This window comes from Mobula birostris, chromosome 10 (assembly GCF_030028105.1).
Source record: "Mobula birostris isolate sMobBir1 chromosome 10, sMobBir1.hap1, whole genome shotgun sequence".
In the NCBI taxonomy this organism is placed as follows: Eukaryota; Metazoa; Chordata; class Chondrichthyes; order Myliobatiformes; family Myliobatidae; genus Mobula; species Mobula birostris.
In genome coordinates, this window is record NC_092379.1 from 64,189,757 (window position 1) to 64,207,846 (window position 18,090).

The 18,090-nt window shown below is 40.3% G+C and overlaps 1 protein-coding gene across 1 annotated transcript in view; it reads left to right on the forward strand.

The window, feature by feature from the left end:
• Positions 1-16,055, forward strand: part of apool (apolipoprotein O-like) — a 63,645-nt gene extending 47,590 nt beyond the window's left edge. The window contains exons 6-9 of the mRNA XM_072270363.1: positions 1,034-1,125; positions 7,401-7,514; positions 13,835-13,949; positions 14,512-16,055. Of these exons, the coding sequence (XP_072126464.1) occupies positions 1,034-1,125; positions 7,401-7,514; positions 13,835-13,949; positions 14,512-14,600 (410 nt within the window). The 3' untranslated portion in view covers positions 14,601-16,055. The remainder of the gene's footprint in view (positions 1-1,033; positions 1,126-7,400; positions 7,515-13,834; positions 13,950-14,511) is intronic.
• Positions 16,056-18,090: the final 2,035 nt, after the last annotated feature.

The window sequence follows — 18,090 nt, forward strand, 5'->3', positions numbered from 1 at the left end:
GTTGGTGTCGGCTACCCTCAGCCTGCTGCCCCAGCACACAACAGCAAACATGATAGCACTGGTGACTACAGACTCATAGAACATCCTCAGCATCGTCCGACAGATGTTAAAGGACATCAGTCTCCTCAGGAAATAGAGACGGCTCTGACCCTTCTTGTAGACAGCCTCAGTGTTCTTTGACCAGTCCAGTTTATTGTCAATTCGTATCCCCAGGTATTTGTAATCCTCCACCATGTCCACACTGACCCCCGGATGGAAACAGGGGTCACCGGTGCCTTAGCCCTCCTCAGGTCTACCACCAGCTCCTTAGTCTTTTTCACATTAAGCTGCAGATAATTCTGCTCACACCATGTGACAAAGTTTCCTACCGTAGCCCTGTACTCAGCCTCATCTCCCTTGCTGATGTATCCAGCTATGGCAGAGTCATCAGAAAACTTCTGAAAATGACAGTAGTTGAAGTCCGAGGTGTAAATGGTGAAGAGAAAGGGAGACAAGACAGTCCCCTGTGGCGCCCCAGTACTGCTGATCACTCTGTCGGACACACAGTGTTGCAAGCACACGTACTGTTGTCTGCCAGTCAGGTAATCAAGAATCCATGACACCAGGAAAGCATCCACCTGCATCGCTGTCAGCTTCTCCCTCAGCAGAGCAGGGCGGATGGTGTTGAACGCACTGGAGAAGTCAAAAAACATGACCCTCACAGTGCTCGCTGGCTTGTCCAGGTGGGCGTAGTCTTTCAAAACTTGCAGTCACTGCTGTGATTCAGGGCACACGGATGACTTTGAATGCAAAGAAAACAAACATTAAATTCACAATAAAATAAGCAAAGTGCACCCGAATAGGAATAACAAGTGTTTTCAAGTTGATGTAGCACCTTTCCCTTCTGCCCAATAGTTAATAATAAGTGTGATTCTTTGCTTTCAGTCTCAGTCTTTAAAATGCTACAATTTGAGTTTAACTTACCCAAAACTTGCATAAGCCTTAAGTCACTTTCTTGTGGCCTGATGGCACTAATGGATTTTAATTTGCACAGGTTCACGGGTTCAGAAAATGGTATATCCAGTAGGACTTGCAGCTGTGGGAATGGCCATTTGCTACCCCCAGCAAGCTATACCCGTAGTAAAGGTAATATTTTTCACTATTACATGTTTTCCTACCTAAAGTAGTTCAAAATAAAAATTTTTAAAAATGCTTTTTGACAAGCACAACCAACAAAATATAATTTTTGTAGTTCATAATTGGTGGCTGAAGAGTGTGGCACTAGAGCATTTTTTTTCCTTGGAGGTATTTGCGGGAAAGTCAACAAGATAGTTTTGGTACTATGCTAGACATCGGGTTTATTAATTCCATTTTGGAAGCTGGGTCTTGAACTCATACAATTAAATAAGTTAGATAAATTAGATTAAGGCTAGTAACAGTTATGATCACCCTCTCTGACTGTACCCTGTTATGCAGGCAAAAGGCACATTATCGTGTACATTTAGGAGTGGGGTGAGGCTGAGACTGCATAGTATCATCTCAGTTCACCCATGGCCTGTTGCAGCATTCCACAGTTCATGGAATTCGTGCCTCCCTACTCCACAAAGCATTTTCAGAATCGGGTTTATTACCACTGACAAATGTAGCGAAATTCATTGTTTTGCGGCAGTAGTGCTGTGCAATACATAAAACTTGCTGTAAGTTACAATAAGAAATAGATTAAAATAATGTAGAGCAAAATAGTGAGGTAGTATTCATGGGTATGTGTACCATTCAGAAATTTGATGACAGAAGGGAAGAAGTTGTTCCGGAAGTGTTGAGTGTGGAAGGCACTCAAAACCCTCCACCCATAAGAGAGGGCCTCCCATACTAGGAGCCCCAATCAATTCACTGCGTGATCGATTGGCTGTGAGCACACACCACTTTCTCGCAATCGATCTGGTATGGGACACTCTACCTGCTATCTGTCCAGCAAACAGAAATCATCATGAAAAGCAAATTCTAGTTTTCATTTTTCTGACAAGGAGTAGTCAATGATAACAAGTTGTGAAACAGTTTTCCTATAGCAACTTTTTGTTGACAACTGATTTGGTGTTAGACCTAAACCTTGCACCAGTTTACTGTACCAAAAGGTTATAACCAGTAAAGGAATCTGGATAGGTTAAGTGGGTGACAACAAGGTGGCAGGTGATATGATAAAATATGAAATTATTCACTGATATTTCTGTAAAGGGGTGGAAACTAGGGGTTGTTGATGTATCAAGGCATTAGGAAAAGCTGCTCAATGAGATACAGCAAACCTACTAAATATTTAGGGAGAATGGTACATTAACCATTATTTCAAGAGCATTTGACTAAAAATGCAGAACTTACTGAGAATATGTTGGAGTTTGACACTCAGTGGGAGTACCGTGCACACTTTCAATCTGTTTTGTCAAAGAATAAACAATATATATGCTTTGGCAATACTGCAGCACAGATTCACCTGATTCGAATCCCAAGATGAGGTTTGTCTGATGAAGAGACAATTAGTCAATAGTCACTCTTGTTCAGAGGAACGATAAAAACTAGCATTGTAGTCACCAAAATTATAGTACTATTGCTTAAGAGATGAGATGAGATTTTTGTGCAATTTTTCTGTAGTACATTGGATTTTGGTTAATTGGGACACATCAGGGCCAGTATATTTTGGGCAATTGGCTAGTGTCAAATCTTTTTGTGGCATCTTAAGGGTCTGAATTTTTTTTGTCAAAATAAAAAGGAAACTTATCAAAAATCACTCCTTAAATTCTCATCTGACAGCCCAAATAGATAACATAACAGAAGCATGCATAACTGAAGGTATTTAAAAACTGTTTGCTGTAAGCACAGTGTAGTGTATAATGGGCACACAAGTGCACCCAACTGATGGTAGTTCAGCAGCAGTCGTCTGTCCCAGTTAAGAGGCATAATGTCCCAAATAAGCAGTTGCCCTCATTAACCGATGGCCCAATTAACAGCAATCCACTGTATGTTTAAAACTGAGACCAGCTGATACTTTGGCAAGAGGAATCTTAGACTGTAGTTTTGGGGTGGCAAACTGGACATGAAACACAAGATTATTCATGAAAGTTCAATGGTTCAGGTTAAGTATTTAACCCCAGGAAGGAACAGAAGGTGGAAGAAGACTCAGTATATTGGAGCTGGGTGACAAATCTCTATCACCAAGACCGGTTCAGTGGTAAGATTACTGACTGGGAGGAATTAACCTGACAGGCAGCTACTGGGCTATCCGAGTGGATGGGGAGAACCAGTGGATGTGGTATATTTGGATTTTCAAAAGGCTTTTGACAAGGTCTCACACAGGAGATTAGCGTGCAAACTTAAAGCACACGGTATTGGGGGTAAGGTATTGATGTGGATAGAGAATTGGTTGGCAGACAGGAAGCAAAGAGTGGGAATAAACGGGATCTTTTCAGAATGGCAGGCAGTGACTAGTGGGGTACCGCAAGGCTCAGTGCTGGGACCCCAGTTGTTTACAATATATATTAATGACTTAGACGAGGGAATTAAATGCAGCATCTCCAAGTTTGCAGATGACACGAAGCTGGGCGGCAGTGTTAGCTGTGAGGAGGATGCTAAGAGGTTGCAGGGTGACTTGGATAGGTTAGGTGAGTGGGCAAATTCATGGCAGATGCAACTTAATGTGGATAAATGTGAGGTTATCCACTTTGGTGGCAAGAACAGGAAAACAGATTATTGTCTGAATGGTGGCCGATTAGGAAAAGGGGAGGTGCAACGAGACCCGGGTGTCATTATACACCAGTCATTGAAAGTGGGCATGCAGGTACAGCAGGCGGTGAAAAAGGCGAATGGTATGCTGGCATTCATAGCAAGAGGATTCGAGTACTGGAGCAGGGAGGTACTACTACAGTTGTACAAGGCCTTGGTGAGACCACACCTGGAGTATTGTGTGCAGTTTTGGTCCCCTAATCTAAGGAAAGACATTCTTGCCATAGAGGGAGTACAAAGAAGGTTCACCAGGTTGATTCCTGGGAATGGCAGGACTTTCATATGATGAAAGACTGGATCGACTAGGCTTGTACTCTCTGGAATTTAGAAGATTGAGGGGGATCTGATTGAAACATATAAAATTCTAAAGGGATTGGACAGGCTAGATGCAGGAAGATTGTTCCCGATGTTAGGGAAGTCCAGAACGAGGGGTCACAGTTTGAGGACAAAGGGGAAGCCTTTTAGGACTGAGATGAGGAAAAACTTCTTCACATAGAGAGTGGTGAATCTGTAGAATTCTCTGCCACAGGAAACAGTTGAGGCAAGTTCATTGGCTATATTTAAGAGGGATTTAGATATGACTCTTGTGGCTAAAGGGATCAGGGGTATAGAGAGAAGGCAGGTACAGAGGTCTGAGTTGGATGATCAGCCATGATTGTACTGAATGGCGGTGCAGGCTCGAAGGGTCGAATGGCCTACTCCTGCACCTATTTTCTCTGTTTCTATGTTTCAGTTGGGTATACTTAAGCACTAGGTGTCAGTAGCTCCAGTGTAATTACCTCACAGTCTAGCCAAGTAACCTCAGAATCAAGCATTTTAATAGATAATGAAGTTGTTCAATGAGGAGTCAGTAAGAACATACCAAGAGCATCACAACCATACCAGAAAATAAGGATTATCTTGCTTAAGCTACAACATATGCCTACGTGAAAGTGAAACAATTGAAACAGTAGTGATGCCACAGCAAAGGATCAGATTGAAACTAAGTGAAAGTTCACACAGAAATGAATCTATGATCATTAGAATAAAGGTGAAATCTAGCACATGAGTATAAAAGGCAAAGCTGAAGACTTTGCATCCTCCTTCAACTAGAACAACTGAATGCATGGTCCACCATAGCATCCCAGATGTGCTTTTAGAAACTTCAATTTCAAAGAAAACCAGGGAGAAGAGTCAATGTTCTGGAAGAGGAGGAAATTTTGATTCAAAGTTTTCTAATTTTTTGAACCTTTGTAATTAAAAAAGTGCTGATTCATGCAGGTGCTAAGCCCTGTGGTGAAAAGACATCATATACAGTGGCATGCAAACGTTTGGGCACCCCAGGTTAAAATTTCTGTTACTGTGAATAGTTAAGTGAGTAGAAGATGAACTGATCTCCAAAAGTCATAAATTTAAAGATGAAAAGTTTTTTCAACATTTTAAGCAAGATTAGTGTATTATTTTTGTTTTGTACAATTTTAGAGTGGAAAAAAAGGAAAGGAGCCCCATGCAAAAGTTTGAGCACCTCAAGAGATTTGAGCTCTCAGATAACTTTTACCAAGGTCTCAGACCTTAATTAGCTTGTTCACAATCATCGTTATGAAAGGCCAGGTGATGCAAATTTCAAAGCTTTATAAATACCCTGACTCCTCAAACCTTGTCCCAACAATCAGCAGCTTTGGGCTCCTCTAAGCAGCTGCCGAGCACTCTGAAAATTAAAATAAATGATGCCCACAAAGCAGGAGAAGGCTATAAGAAGATAGCAAAGCGTTTTCAGGTAGCCATTTCCTCAGTTCGTAATGTCATTAAGAAATGGCAGTTAACAGGAACGGTGGAGGTTAAATTGAGGTCTGGAAGACCAAGAAAAATTTCTGAGCCAACTGCTCAGAGGATTGCTAGAAAGGCAAATCAAAACCCCCGTTTGACTTCAAAAGACCTTTAGGAAAATTTAGCAGACTCTGGAGTGGTGGTGCACTGTTCTACTGTGCAGCGACACCTGCACAAATATGACCTTCATGGAAGAGACATCAGAAGAAAACCTTTCCTGCATCCTCACTACAAAATTCAGTGTCAGAAGTTTGCAAAGGAACATCTAAACAAGCCTGATGCATTTTGGAAACAAGTCCTGTGGACTGATGAAGTTAAAATAGAACTTTTTGGCTGCAATGAGCAAAGGTTTGTTTGGAGAGAAAAGAATGCAGAATTTCATGAAAATAACGCCTCTCCAACTGTTAAGCACGGGGGTGGATCGATCATGCTTTGGGCTTGTGTTGCAGCCAGTGGCACGGGGAACATTTCACTGGTAGAGGAAAGAATGAATTCAGTTAAATACCAGCAAATTCTGGAAGCAGACATCACACCATCTGTAAAAACACTGAAGATGAAAAGAGGATGGCTTCCACAGCAGGATAATAATCCTAAACACACCTCAAAATCCACATGGACTACCTCAAGAGGTGCAAGCTGAAGGTTTTGCCATGGCCCTCACGGTCCCCCAACCTAAACATCATTGAAAATCTGTCGATAGACTTCAAAAGAGCAGTGCATGCAAGACAGCCCAAGAATCTCACAGAACTAGAAGCCTTTTGCAAGGAAGAATGGGCAAAAATCCCCCAAACAAGAATTGAAAGACTCTTGCAACACACATCAAAGTTGCTGGTGAACGCAGCAGGCCAGGCAGCATCTCTAGGAAGAGGTGCAGTCGACGTTTCAGGCTGAGACCTTTCGTCAGGACTAACTGAAGGAAGAGTGAGTAAGGGATTTGAAAGTTGGAGGGGAAGAGGGAGATCCAAAATGGTAGGAGAAGACAGGAGGGGGAGGGATGGAGCCAAGAGCTGGACAGGTGATAGGCAAAAGGGGATACGAGAGGATCATGGGACAGGAGGTCCGGGAAGAAAGACAAGGGGGGGGGGACCCAGAGGATGGGCAAGAGGTATATTCAGAGGGACAGAGGGAGAAAAAGGAGAGTGAGAGAAAGAATGTGTGCATAAAAATAAGTAACAGGTGGGGTACGAGGGGGAGGTGGAGCCTAGCGGAAGTTAGAGAAGTCGATGTTCACCAGCAACTTTGATGTGTGTTACTTGAATTTCCAGCATCTGCAGAATTCCTGTTGTTTGCATTGAAAGACTCTTAGCTAGCTACAGAAAGCATTTACAAGCTGTGATACTGTCAAAGGGGGTGTTACTAAGTACTGACCATGCAGGGTGCCCAGACTTTTTCTTTGGGCCCTTTTCCTTTTTTGTTATTTTGAAACTGTAAAAGATGGAAATAAAAAAGTAATCTTGCTTAACATATTAAAGGAATTTGTCATCTTTAATTTTATGCCTTTTGGAAATCAGGTCATCTTTTACTTGCTTAGCTATTCACAGTAACAGAAACTTTGACCAGGGGTGCCCAAACTTTTGCACACCACTGTGTATCTTAGAATAATAATTATTTAACATAATTTACACTGGGACGGTTTTCTTTAATTTTAAGCATTTGAGAAGCTCATTTATTTTTTCACCTTTATTTTGTAGTTTTTTTTCAACAACAAATTATTTTAAACATTCCAAATTCAAGGGTAATGCAAGTTTGTGCTAATTCCATTTAAATGTTTAGCACTGGAATCTTTAATTTTGGGGAAGCAACATTAACTAGTGAAGTTGTAAATATTGTATTTTTCTCTTTAGTTTTCTGGCCAGAAAATGTATGCCATTAGTCAAGGGAGCTATGAGGCAATTCGATCCCTTTGGAAACAGAGTCCTCAACAAAAAAAAGGAATGACGAAGAATGAAGACCTGGAGGTAAATTAGATTTCTGTCAAACTTGAACTCTTAACATTGATCCAGAATGGAATGAAATCCATGGAATATTTAATCAAACACTTCTCAGGAATGACATTTTTTTCTTGGAGCTACTTAAAAGTAATGCTTTTATTTATATGGTTTAGAATGTGATCTACATAAAACAATGATCTTCCAAGGTTGCAATGAACCTCTCCTAAATACAAACTTGCTAGTATAGTAATTGTATTTCACATAAAAATGCAAACATGATCCTCAGCTGTCACAAGGACTGGCTTTCTTTTCATTCAGTTTCTTAGATTTAATCCTGTGCCCTCAGACTTTTGGAATCTCATCCCTGGTGTATAAGTACTAATTGTAAGAACAAACATCTCCAGTACAATGTTTTCATATCTTCTTTTTCATTGGGGGTTCAGTGACTTCTTGAGCTGTAGAGGCATCACCACAGGCATAGAAATATCCTCATCTGCCATCTATACAGATATCTTAACAGCATGAGTTAATGACTAATATAGTACAAGCTGGCTAATATTTCTCCTCTCTTTCCTCTTCACATATGCCTTTATCCCTGCTCCTGCTCAAGTTATCTATTCTACATTTGATCTTGTTTATAATTGTGATGATGCCTGTATATTTATCATTAATAGGCAAGTGAGATTCTGTGCAAAACTTCTCATGTCGTTTTTCCATGTACATTGCTGAGCAATGAGGCTATTCTTCATTTGTGAACAAAATTTTAAAACATTTCAACTAAAGTAGACGCACATTCCTTTACAAGTGTGGTCATCGAAACCTTGCATTAATGTTCTAAGGCCCTCAGGGAGGGGAACGTCGGCTCAGACCATGAGAGGCCTGCGTCGGGCATTTTCATGCCTTACAAGGTGCAGATTGGAAGTCTGTGTGGGGCACCACTCCTCGCACAGACCCTGGAGCAATCTGTGGTTAATTACCTTGCTCAAGGACGCAAACACACGGCACAGCTGAGGCTCGAACTAGCGTTCTTCAGATCACTAGATGAACGCCTTAACCACTTGGCCACCTGCCCAACACTGTATCATTGACTTTATAAAGTAGAAGTGATTCCATGATCCTACAGAAGGCTGTCATACTGAGTCAAGATACCTGGCAATGAAACCATTGAGCTGACTAAAATCTGGCTAAAAAGTGTTCAAATCATAGGACATTTTAAATATATTTATTTCTAATGGAATTTACTCCGTATTATGCTTTTAGCTACATTGCTCCTAGCTGTGAAAATTGTCACCTCCGAAATCTGTACAATTTATCTAAATGCATTTTTGACTATGCTATTAATAATATGCTGTATCTCCTATGACTCAATGCTAATTATCATTTACTAAGGGCCTGTCCAGCAGGGAGAACAATGCAAATGCAGTGTTCTTCAACAACTTGCTACATTTGTATTGGTCATACAGCACAGTAATGGATATTTTCTGCACATGTCATCTATGCCAAATATGATACCTATCTTTGTTAATCTCATTGTTTATATCTGATCTCTCTCTCTCTCTCTCTCTCTCTCTCTCTCGCTCTCTATGCCTTTCCTATCTTAAGAACTTATATGAGTACTTTTTAAATGTAATTGTATCTGCTTCTGCCATCTCCCTTGGTAGCTCATTCCAGACAACCAATGCACACGGTATGGAGAATTTTACCCCTAAGTTCTTTAAATTTCTCTCCTCTCACCTGTGCTCTCTAGATCTAGACTCATTTGCCTTGGGAAAATGATTCTATCTATCTTATCAAGGCCACTTAGATTTTATAAACCTCACACCTATCAGCCTTCTATGTTCAAATGAGATTAAACCCAACTTGTTTAATCTTTCCTTGTAACTTCATTCTTCTCTTCCAACTCTTATACACGTGCCTTGGCCCACAAAGGTAAGCTAAATGCTGCTTTCACTAACCTCTCCACCTGAGATCGCTGCCAGCTATTCTGTGTTCTGCCAGACACGTTCCAGAATATCAATATATCTCTCCCTTGATTTTCCTGTCTCCATGACCTTCTCTCCAGTAAAAACAGTTAAGTATTCATTTAGCATCTGGTATGTATCCCTGGATGCTTGTATGCTTAATCGTATTCATAATCATGTTTGCCATGGCCTTTCTTGCCGCCTTTCCCCCTCGTTTAAGTTCTGTCCTACATCCTAAAATGATTCAATGACAATTCCTAAATGTTATCCCCATAGCCTCATTGGCCAATCCCTCCTAGATATTCTTCCTCAGTTTTACAGTAATGCTCTCCCACACCCTCTTCCCTCTTGCAATCTCATTTGCCACACCTGAAACATTGTTAGCTCGGATCATTGAGCCGCTAATCCTGTCTGTCCTTAACCAATCTCTTAGCTAATCTGTTTTACCTATGTGGCCCATTGATTGCAGGTAAACACAGTGAAGCCTATTGACTCTCTCATCCTTCCCCTGTTGTGACCCTCTGCTCTTCTCAGTGGATTAGCCTGTTCTATTTTCTACATATGAGTCAACTTCCCAACTGGACTGTCACTCTGGATCCCACCCTACTGCTTCACCCATTTAAACCCTCCTGAGTAACACTAACAAACCTTCCTGCAAGGATATTAGTTTCCCTCCAATTCTGGGGCAATCCATCCTTGCAAAGGTCCCTGACCCCAGAAGAGTTCCCAGTGATACAAAAACATGAACCACTCCCCCCACACCTTCTCTATAGCCATATCATCTGTACTATCTTCTTATTTTTTTGTCTCACTAGAATGTGCACAGAGGTTAAGCCAAAAATTGCAACACCAGAGATCCTGCTTTTCAACTTTCTGCCCAACTCACCTTTGCAGCACCACATCTCTCCTCTTAGAATCATAGAATTAATTGAAATGTACAGCACAGAAACAAGCCCTTACTGCCCGATTTGTAAATAACCACTGTGGTTCCTATCTATGATATCCAATATTCCTGCATTAGGCCTGTATCCTTCTACATATTTCTTATCCAAGTACTTGTCCAAATACCTTTTAAGCATTGCAGTTGTGTCTGCCTCTACTACCATCTCTAGACAGCTCATTTCAGATAATCACGATCCTCTGTGTGGAAAAATTTATCCCTCAAATTTGCTTTAAGTTTCTCTCCTTTCACATTAAACCTGTACCCTCCAGTTCGAGACCACTCCCTGGGATTGACTATATGTCTTGTATATGTCTTAGTATAAAACTCAGATTCTTGTATTCCAATGAGAATAAACCCAACCTATTCTAATCTCTCCTTATAACTACAGCCCTCCATTACAGCCAACATCCTGGCAAATCTCTTCTGCAACTTTTATTGTACCGCATCCTTCCTGTAATGTGGTGACCAGAACTATACACAATATACCAAGTATAGTCTAACATCCTTTTGGTTGTGTCATTAGTACCAATATGGACCATGACTTCTGCCTGCTTGCACTCCATTTTCAGAACGTTCCAAGACATTCTTGAACATGGCAGCTGGGAGGCATCACGGCATACTGGAGTCTAACACATAGCCACAGAAACACCTATCCCTTTTCACTACTGCTTGTCTAAACATAGTCCTTCTTTGCTGTACAGCAGAGCCAGTTATGTTGCTACTGATTTGGCTGCTGCTACTTTCCTCTGACAGGCCATCCCCAACCCTCCACCCACCTAACAATATTCAAAGCTATAAACCTCTTGGGGAGGAGAATAGCCCAAGAAGAGTCCTGCTTTGCTTGTCTGCCCTTCCTGGTAATCACCATCTATCGCCCGGCTGACCCTGTGCTGTTCCATCTTTCTGAAGCTCCTGCCTATGACACTTTCTGCCTCCTGTATGCTCCCCCCAACCAGGTAGATTGAAAGTAGCTGCTTCTGAGCACACTTCCTAGAGCCATAGCCATGGGCACTTATAACCTCTCCCTGATCTCCCATAGGAAGAGCATACATTCCAGTGGCTACTATTACTAATCCTTCCAACTACTGATGTAAAGGAAAAGGAATGACTGTTTCTGCTCAGCATTTTTGTTGAGACCTCCATGATCAAAGTTTTGTATTTCAACCTGTTTTTGTGCAAGAAACATACAGTTGCAAGAAAAAGTTTGTGAGTCCTTTGTAATTACCTGGTTTTCTGCATTAATTACTCAAAAAGTGTGGTCTGATCTTCATCTAAGTCACAATAATAGACAAACTCAATCTGCCTAAACTAATAACACACAAACAATTTTACTTTTCATGTCTTTATTGAAGATTATTTAATCATTTACAGTCCAGGCTGGGAAACATATGTGAACCCCTGTATTTAATAATTGGTAGAACCTCCTTTAGCAGCAATATCTTGCACCAAATGTTTCCTGTAGCTCCTGATCAGACTTCCACAATTGCAGAGAGGAATTTTAGACCATTCCTCCATACAAAACTGTTTCAGTTCATCAATATTTTTGGGATACCTTGCATGAACAGCCCTCTTCAGGTCAGGCCACAGCATCTCAATTGGGTTAAGGTCTGGACACTGACTTGGCTATTCCAAAACATTTTCTTCTTTTTAAATCATTCTGTTGTTGATTTACTCCTGTGTTTTGGATCAATGTCTTGTTGCATCGTTCAACTTCTATTAAGCTTCAGGTGACGGACCGCTGACCTGACATTCTCCTGTAAAATGTCTTGATACAATTTTGAATTCATTGTTTCATCAACAATTGCAAACTGGTCAGGCCCTGAGGCAACAAAGCGGCACTGAACCATGATGCTCCTTCCCTCATGCTTCACAGTTGGGATGAGGTCTTTAGTGTTGGTGTGCAGTGCCTTTTTTCCACATAGTGGTGTGCATTTCTGGCAAAAAACTCAACTTTCATCTCATCTGTCCACAGAACATTGTGAAACATCCAGGTGGTCTTTTGCAAACTTGAGACGTTCAGCTATTTTTTTTTGAGAGCGGTGGTTTTCTCCATTGTGTCCTTCCACGAACACCACTCTTGTTCAGTGTTTTCCTTATAGTGGACACTTGAACAGAGACTTTAGCAAGTTCTAGAGATTTCTGCATGTCTTTTGCTGTTAGCCTTGGGTTCTTTTTCACCTCCTTTAGCATTGCATGTGGTGCTGTTGGTGTGATCTTTGCAGGATGCTCACTCCTAGGGGGAGTAGCAACATTACTGAATTTCTTCCATTTGTAATTAGTTTCTCTCACTGTGGACTGATGAACACTCAGGTCTTTAAAAATGCTTTTGTAGCCTTTTCCAGCTTGATGCATCTCTACAATTCTTCAAAGGTCCTCTGAAAGTTGTTTTGATCGAAGCATGGTGCACATAAACAGATCTTTCTTGAGAAGAGCAGGCTCTGTCAGTAACCTGACTTCGTGTGTCTTTTTTATAGGGCAGGGCACCTCTACAACCCACACCTCCAATCTCATCTCATTGATTGGAACACCTAACTCCAAATAGCTTTTGTAGAAGGTATTACCCCAGAGGTTCAGATACTTTTTGAACCTAGACAGTGATTGTTTAAGTGCTGTACTTAGTATGGACAAGAAGTACAATCCCTCGTATGTTAGTAGTTTAGGCAGATTGTGTTTATCTATTATTGTGACTTAGATGAATATCAGACCACATTTTATGTATAATTAATGCAGAAAACCAGTAATTGCAAACGGTTCACAAACTTTTTCTTGCAACTGTACATGATATCTATTTTTAAAAAAAGCATGAAGAAATCATGACATGCATAACAGTGGTGGTGATGTTTTCTCGATTATAGTCTGTAGTTCTAGTTGTGTACTGGATATGAAAATGGGGTGCAAGTGCTGAAGCTCATCTTGGGCCAAGTCGGGACACAGACGTGTAAAATCAAGTTGTGCTTGACCAAGATTGTGGGAGCTGTGTGGTGATATCAGACATAAAACAGCTCATCTGCCAGGATCTGAACTAGTCAGTTTTTTTATGTCATTTTGACCACCAAACAAAATGCCCATTGTGTACAGTTTGACGAAGTTAACTTTTGTTAATCAAGAATTATTGAACTGGTGTTGAAAAATTCTGCTTGAAAATGGGTACAATAGGAATTCTGCAGATGCTGGAAATTCAAGCAACACACATCAAAGTTGCTGGTGAACGCAGCAGGTCAGGCAGCATCTGTAGGAAGAGGTGCAGTCGACGTTTCAGGCCGAGACCCTTCGTCAGGACTAACTGAAGGAAGTCCTGACGAGGGGTCTCTGCCTGAAACGTTGACTGCACCTCTTCCTACAGATGCTGCCTGACCTGCTGCGTTCACCAGCAACTTTGATGTGTCTTGCTTGAAAATGGGTGCTGCGTTTTTGTTACAGGTTTATTAATTTTTCCTTTTCAGGTCACTAAAAGACAGACAAACTCAGAGAAACTTGATCGATTAGGAGACAATTACCCTGCACTGGCGGAGAATCAGCAGCCAACAATATCAGAAATTGTTTTTCTACCAGCAGAAGGTACTGATCACCTTTTTTTAACCACTCTGAACCATTTCAGATTATCAACCTGCTCTTCAACATAGAATTGTGTGTAGTCAGTGTTGGGACAGTTATTTATAAATACAAATTTCCCTTTCCCTATCGTCTGTTCGCTTCCTTTTCCCATTTGCATGCATTGGCTTTCTATTTCTTTCTGTGTATCTCCTCCCCTCCCTTTTTAGTGCTGCTCATCCAGTAATTCAGACAATGTGATTGTTCAGACAGCAAGATCAAACCATGTCACAGATAATCTACTATATTACTTTTACATTGTAGCTTGATCAATGCTAAATGTATGGTTGTATCAATCTGAGTCAGTCTGAGGCTAATTGTTCTCAGGCCAGTTAAATATCAGACTGGAGTTTATTTAATATCTTTTTCAAGGATAATGTTTGAAAATGTTGAAAAATACCATTTGCACACTAGAAATAGCACCTTTTAATTTACCTTTTTTCAATTGTCAGGAACCTTTTCCTGTGCTTTTACAAAATATGTTTTAGAAATCTAGCATAAAGTAATGCTCTTTTTTTTAATACAACAGAAAAACTCATGAATCCACTTGATCCTAATTTGCTAGACCACGGTCAGGCAAATCCTGAAGATACAGACTTATACAGCAATCGAAGTTAAGGGCCAAGATTACTACATAAATTTGCAATTTATAGTGTTTGAATCTGTTGGTATTGTCTAAGTTCATAAATTTAGAGAATCAAATTATACCTTTTATGCTAATATGTTAAGTTACTTTATTGTATGGTGCCTATTTATTTGTATCTCTGATTTTTTTGAAAAAGTGTTCATAATCCTGTCTCTTAAAATTTTTTGTGTTCAATTTACACTTGTAATAAATACACAAGCTTGTTTTCTGTCTACTCTACACATTCGTAAAGCAATTGGCTACATCTAGAAAATAGAACAGGGATTGTTTACTTTTCTATTTGCAAACTTAAACCCCCTTCATTCTCCTCTACTTTGAATAAAATGCAAAAAGCATCATTAAGATTAAGATCATATAATTTACTGGACTAATATTGCAATATTGGCTCCCTTGTCCTTATACCACATGTCTTACCTCCAAGCTTGGATCTTTCTCTAGTTTCCCTCCCACATCACTTCATCATCTGTCCTTGGCACCCATGAGAATTCCCCCCTTGCCCCATTTTCATGAAACAGCTGAATGTTTTGAATTTCTTTCCCAAACTTAAAGTTCACTGATATTGTTAACAATGCTGTCCTTGTGGGTGGCTTTGAATTTCTTTAAATCTATCAATGTCTCCCTTCTCAAAAATCCACTCCTTGCATTTAATTAAAACATCATCTTGTACAGCACCAAAGATGTGTTTTTGATTTCTGAATACGGGTCTCTGTTCCATCACTACACCTGCACGCAGAATGAGCTTGACAAAACCTGTCTATCTCATAAGAATGGCTTTCTGCTTACAATCAGAAAGCAAACTTACTTTGATATAAATCTTAACATCTTACTGCATTGGGGGAGGTTGTGCCTGAATTGGCTGTTTTATGATTGCTATTCATTTGGTCTTGGTCTTGCATTGAGAATCCACGCAAAATTAGTATGCATTGTAATTGGAAGTTGCAGTTGTTCGAAAGTATTTAGTATTCACTATTATTTCAGTAAATCTTGTGATTTATTAGTACAACATGAAATGAGCTTTTAACATCCCCGCACATTTGTCAAAGGAACACATCAGGAATCCTATGCACCAGTTAAAAGATGGAATTTCTCAGGACTCAAGGAATTAACATGCCAAAATAAATACAAATACAAGGCAAAGGAAGAATTTAGAAATACTAAAAGGAAATGGTTAAAGAGTGGCTTACATATTTTGTCTCCAGTTTTATAAGCGCAACAGCCAGGTCCTTAAGCTGGTATACTCTGACTTTGTCAAATATTTTTGATATTTATGGTTTTTCCGTAAGAGGGAAGACATTACACTAACTTGTCATGTAATCCTAGATTCAGATGTCAATGATGTGATTCCATCATTGTGGATAAAGCAGCTACTTTGTGTAAAATATCCACTGCATAATGGTTGGTGACAATAAATTTAGTTCCTAATCCGCGTTTTGAATTTGTTGTCACTTCATGTAAGGCACATTAACCTGTGATGTAAAGGGTTCAGTGTGTGTTTTGTCTGAGAACATGAAATACAAAACTGTTGGAAACAACACCCAAGGTATTGCTTGCAATAGATTGGAACTTGCACAACATTGCCAATTTTGCTTTTAGCATCTCAAGAGTTGAAGAGAGTCATCTACATGAGGAGGGTTGGTCTGCATTGAGGTGTGTTTTTGGCTTTGGGGTCATAATGTGAATCTGGAGTGCTCAGAGAGTGCCGCTTAGGCCTGGATTTCATTGGATCTGAAAGATTCCCAGTTAGATTTGCTTACCTCTGAAAACTGTGTGTGAACACAGCAGTCCTACTGTTGGCAGAACTGGATTGGACTCTGGTATGGGACAGTCCAGCAGGCAGTGGGCCGAAGGACAAGTGACCAAGGCTGAGACCCCAGGGACTTTATAAACCTGCTTCCATCCTAAATTACTCAAAATATTACAATGACATAAAATGACCACAAGGTTACAGTTTTTAAATGTTGCTCACTTTAGCATCATTGAAGTTTGAAAATGAGGTTCATTGTTTGAAGTCATATTGACAAATCAGTGGCGTATGGCAAGAAAAGTTCTTAGTGTTATTTATTACTATTTATTTATTATTTTTTTCTTTTTATATTTGCACATTGGTTGTTTATCCATCTTTATGTGTAGTTCTTCCTTGAATCTTTTGTATTTCTTTGTATTTACTCTGAGTGCCCACAATAAAATAAATCTCAGGGTAGTATATGGTGACATTATATGTACCTTGAATATTGAATGTACAGTTTGGCACCTTCAAACTAATGTTGTTTGTTTAAAACAACTAAAATTACCCATTGATAAGATCAGTGGCCAAGAATGCAGAATGTTCATGATGTTTCATTTATATAATTCATAGTATTCATTTTCAAATAAGGTCTACACTACTTACAAATGTACAAAAAAAAGGAAATAAAATAGTTAGGAAATGGGTGGTTGAATGGTCGTTCCAAATTGGTCATACACTGATAGTGAAGGTGCTGGGATTACAACTTGCTCCAGAAGGTGAAGCAAGACAGGGTGAATACTAGTTGTCTCTGAGCTCTTAGTTCTTGCTTGAACTTTGAACTATGATCAGTGTTTGCTTAAATCTGTTTTCTTCAGTAAGGCCTTGCATCTGGCTACACCAAGTGAGATAATATTTGCTTGAATCTGTTTTCTCTGGTAAGGCCTTGCGTCTGGCTACACACAAATGAGGTCATCCATGAAACTTCTACCCAATTTCTGGATACGGTCAAGATGGAGCTAGCAAACAATGCAACCCACAGCGATGTCCTGCAGACAGTTCAGGAAACTACTCCTAAGCTGTGTGCAATGGGAACCTGTGATTTACATTTTGCTGGTGTGTTTTTGGGCTAGCTGAGCGATCTGGTACCTTTCTGTCAATGAGAGAGTTTGGTGAGGTTTGGGGCGAAGTGTGTGGCCTAGAAGCCTGAAGGTGAGGCGTGAGGCCACAATCAACTCCATTGCTTCTCTCTAATTAGGGCGTCGAGCAAGGTTGAAGTTGATAAGGACAAGAGGGGAGGACGGGCAGGTGTTTGGCTTCGTCTGCCTGTGTTTGACCAGTCATCAATGTCCCTATCTAAGAGTTTTTTTAAATGCCCCTAATGTATCTACTTCTGCCACCACACCTGGCAGGGTGTTCCACACACCTACTACTTTCTGTGTAAAGAATTTACCTCTGACGTTCCTCCCTATACTTATCTCCAATCACTTAAATTTTTTGCCCCCTTGTGTAAAACAGAATGTTGGATTTTTGGAGTATAACGATTGGAACATTTGTAGAGATGTTAGCAACTTAGACAGGGAAAGGATTATTTCCCTGTATTTGAAGAACAGTGATGTGCAGAGTGAGTCATCTTCAAGGGGAGAATGGTTCAATGGTTCAATTTAATGTCAGAGAAATGTGTAGCCTCCTGGCCACCCTCAGGGTTGCTCGGCTCGCTGTCGTCTAGGGAAACAGCC